General features: G+C 54.2%; 1 protein-coding gene across 1 annotated transcript in view; it reads left to right on the forward strand.

Annotated features, from left to right (window-relative positions):
* FBXL12 (F-box and leucine rich repeat protein 12) overlaps positions 1-2,601 on the forward strand; it is a 3,107-nt gene extending 506 nt beyond the window's left edge. The window contains exons 2-3 of the mRNA XM_006023455.3: positions 27-99; positions 989-2,601. Of these exons, the coding sequence (XP_006023517.1) occupies positions 27-99; positions 989-1,771 (856 nt within the window). The 3' untranslated portion in view covers positions 1,772-2,601. The remainder of the gene's footprint in view (positions 1-26; positions 100-988) is intronic.
* Positions 2,602-2,607: the final 6 nt, after the last annotated feature.

Below are 2,607 nucleotides of genomic sequence, written 5' to 3' on the forward strand. Positions count from 1 at the left end.
CACCTAGCCTCTTGCTCTGCCCCCAGGGTCTGCAGGCGCTGGCGACGTCTGGTGCAGGACAAGGTGCTCTGGAGACACGTGGATCTAACACCCTACGAGGTACCGCCCCCCCCGCCCCAGTCTGTCTGCTGAGGCAGCTGTGTGGGGCTGACATAGTAACCCTGCAGGCAAAGTCAGGCCAGAGCATTGCCTGCAGCTAGCACCTGACCTGAGGCAGCACTGGTTAAGATCACAATACATCCGACCAGGAAGCAGGCTCTGGCTGGGAGGACCCCCAAGGACTACAGGACCGCTTTCCTGTCCCTTGTCCGCTCACATCTCCATGCACAGTTTCACTGGGCAGTGTCCACTGCCTCCTTGGACTCATTTGAAGGCCAGCGTGCACTGGCTGGTGTGCTCCATTTGGCATTCCCCCTCATTTTGAACCTTTGACCTCCTCTCCTGTCCCTGTTTGGTATTTCATTTGTTCCCTGAATTTAGTGGACACATACCCAATAGCTCCCTCTATCAATGGTTGGTGCTAACTGTTGCTCTGTGGGCAGGAGGCCCATGTTCCTGATATGTGTTAGATAGGCCTGAGAGTGCATAGGCAAGTGAGGGAGGAAGAGACATCAAGAAGCCAGTTCAGACAGCCAGGGCAGCTCTTTTATTGACTGGCAGGAGCAGAGGGCTGTGGAGAGAAGGTCAAAATTTCATGCAAAGAGACACCACAAGGAGTAGATCAGTTTTTGGATGGCATTAATAGCATAACAAGGAGGGTGGAGGCTGCACTTCGATGTGAAGCAGCAGCGTTCCAGCCCTGCTGGAGTGCATGAGCCAGCATATTGGTGGACAGCAGTGCCGGGATCTGCAGCAATCTGGGCAAAAAGGGATATCATTTGTTTGAGGAAGATGAGAGAGGTGGATGGGGGTGTCGGGGCCTCATGCTGCTGTGCCAATGTCTCTATCCATGGGTAAAGAACTCTGGTGCTGGCTTTTTTGCAATCAGATCAGCTCCAGGATCCTGTGGCACCTGTTGCGGCATCACCTGCGCAATAATGTGAGGACACTGAAGGTGAGAGGAACCCTTTGCTCTTCGAGGAAGCAGGAGTTCCTCTCCCCAGCGCTGTTGCAGGCCTTGGGAAAGCAGTGTCCTGGCCTCCAGAGGCTGTGCCTGGTGTGTGCCGACCTCCGGCGGCTTCCTTATGACTTCATGCCCTCGTCTCTGATGACCTTGGAGCTGAGCCGGTGCGAGATCCCTGGGATGTGGTTCCGGCGAGCTACAGGTCCAGACAGCACTAGTGCTCCCCCACAGCTGAAGCATCTCTTCATTTACGAAGTCCCTTCCTTTTCTGATTGGCACCTGCTGGACGTCTCTTCTCAGACTCGCCTGCAGACGTTGACCCTCTGTGGAACCTACCGGGTGACAGATGCGGGACTTCAGAGAGCCGCACCACACCTGGAGGCTCTGGAGCACCTCACGCTGCGCCAGTGCATCCTGACAGACTTTGCCACTCACTTCATTGGACGCTACATGAAACAGCTCCGCACTCTGGAGTTCAGTGATGCTCCATCTCTGACTGATGCTGGCCTTGCTTGCTTAGTGCCCTTGAAGTACCTGGAAACCCTCTGCCTTGCATCCTGTGCTAAGCTTTCCTGTGATGCCATTGTCACTGTGGGTCAGGCACTGCCACAGCTAAGGAATCTCAATTTAAGTGGGATTTCTTTTGATGACCAGGCAATACGTAAAATTCAAGCAAGTTTGCCGAATTGCTGTTTTTCACCCCCCTGAAATGCTTGTTTTCGATAGAGCTGTGCTTCTAGTCTCAGATGCATGCATCCATGTAGTGGCCAGATTTCTCCAGGTGCTACAACAGGGAGTCAAGCATTGAAGGGGCAAGGGCCATTTTGGTGGCCTGTAAAACATGAAAACGGGTTAGTGGAAACTTCAGTTCTAAAGTGACTCCTTCCCCTTCCTGTACCAAGAAAATATCAAAGGGGCACAGTGGAGGTGGAGGGGCACAGTGATACTCACTGAGCTTATTAAACTGATTCAATACAGGGCTGTTTTAGATTTGTAGTTGGCAGCCTAGGGCCTTTCTTCATGGTTGAGTTTCTTTTTAGCATTAAGCGTCATGCAGCAGCTGACCTGAGCGATAGCATAGGGACGAAGTCGGTGGTTCACAACCTGTGGGCCACATGCGGCCCAGTCAGCACGCTGCTGTGGTCCATGTAACATCCTGTTAAAAAGTAAACATTGCTGCCTGTATTTTGTGAGCCAGGGAGAAAAATTCAGGAAACGGGGAGGGTTTCCCCTTGCAGGCTGCCAGAGTTCCAGTCTGCAAGGGGCTGCTTGGGGCTGGGGGGAGCAGGAGGAGAGTGATAGGGGCACCACATGCACATGTGCATGTACACGTGCATGTGGCAGCCAGGCAGCATGGAGAGCAGCTCCTACGGATCCCTCCAGGTAAGTCTGTGTGGGGGGAGGAACAGGTTGAGGCCCCCACAGTGAGAGAGGGGGCAGGGCAGGGCTGAGGCTGGGGTCACTGTCCTGCCAGGGTGGTGCATAGGACCCGAGGCCGGAATGTGCGGCTGCAGGACCTGCCTGGAGAGTGGGACAGAGCCACA

This window comes from Alligator sinensis, unplaced genomic scaffold, assembly GCF_000455745.1.
Source record: "Alligator sinensis unplaced genomic scaffold, ASM45574v1 scaffold707_1, whole genome shotgun sequence".
NCBI lineage: Eukaryota > Metazoa > Chordata > Crocodylia > Alligatoridae > Alligator > Alligator sinensis.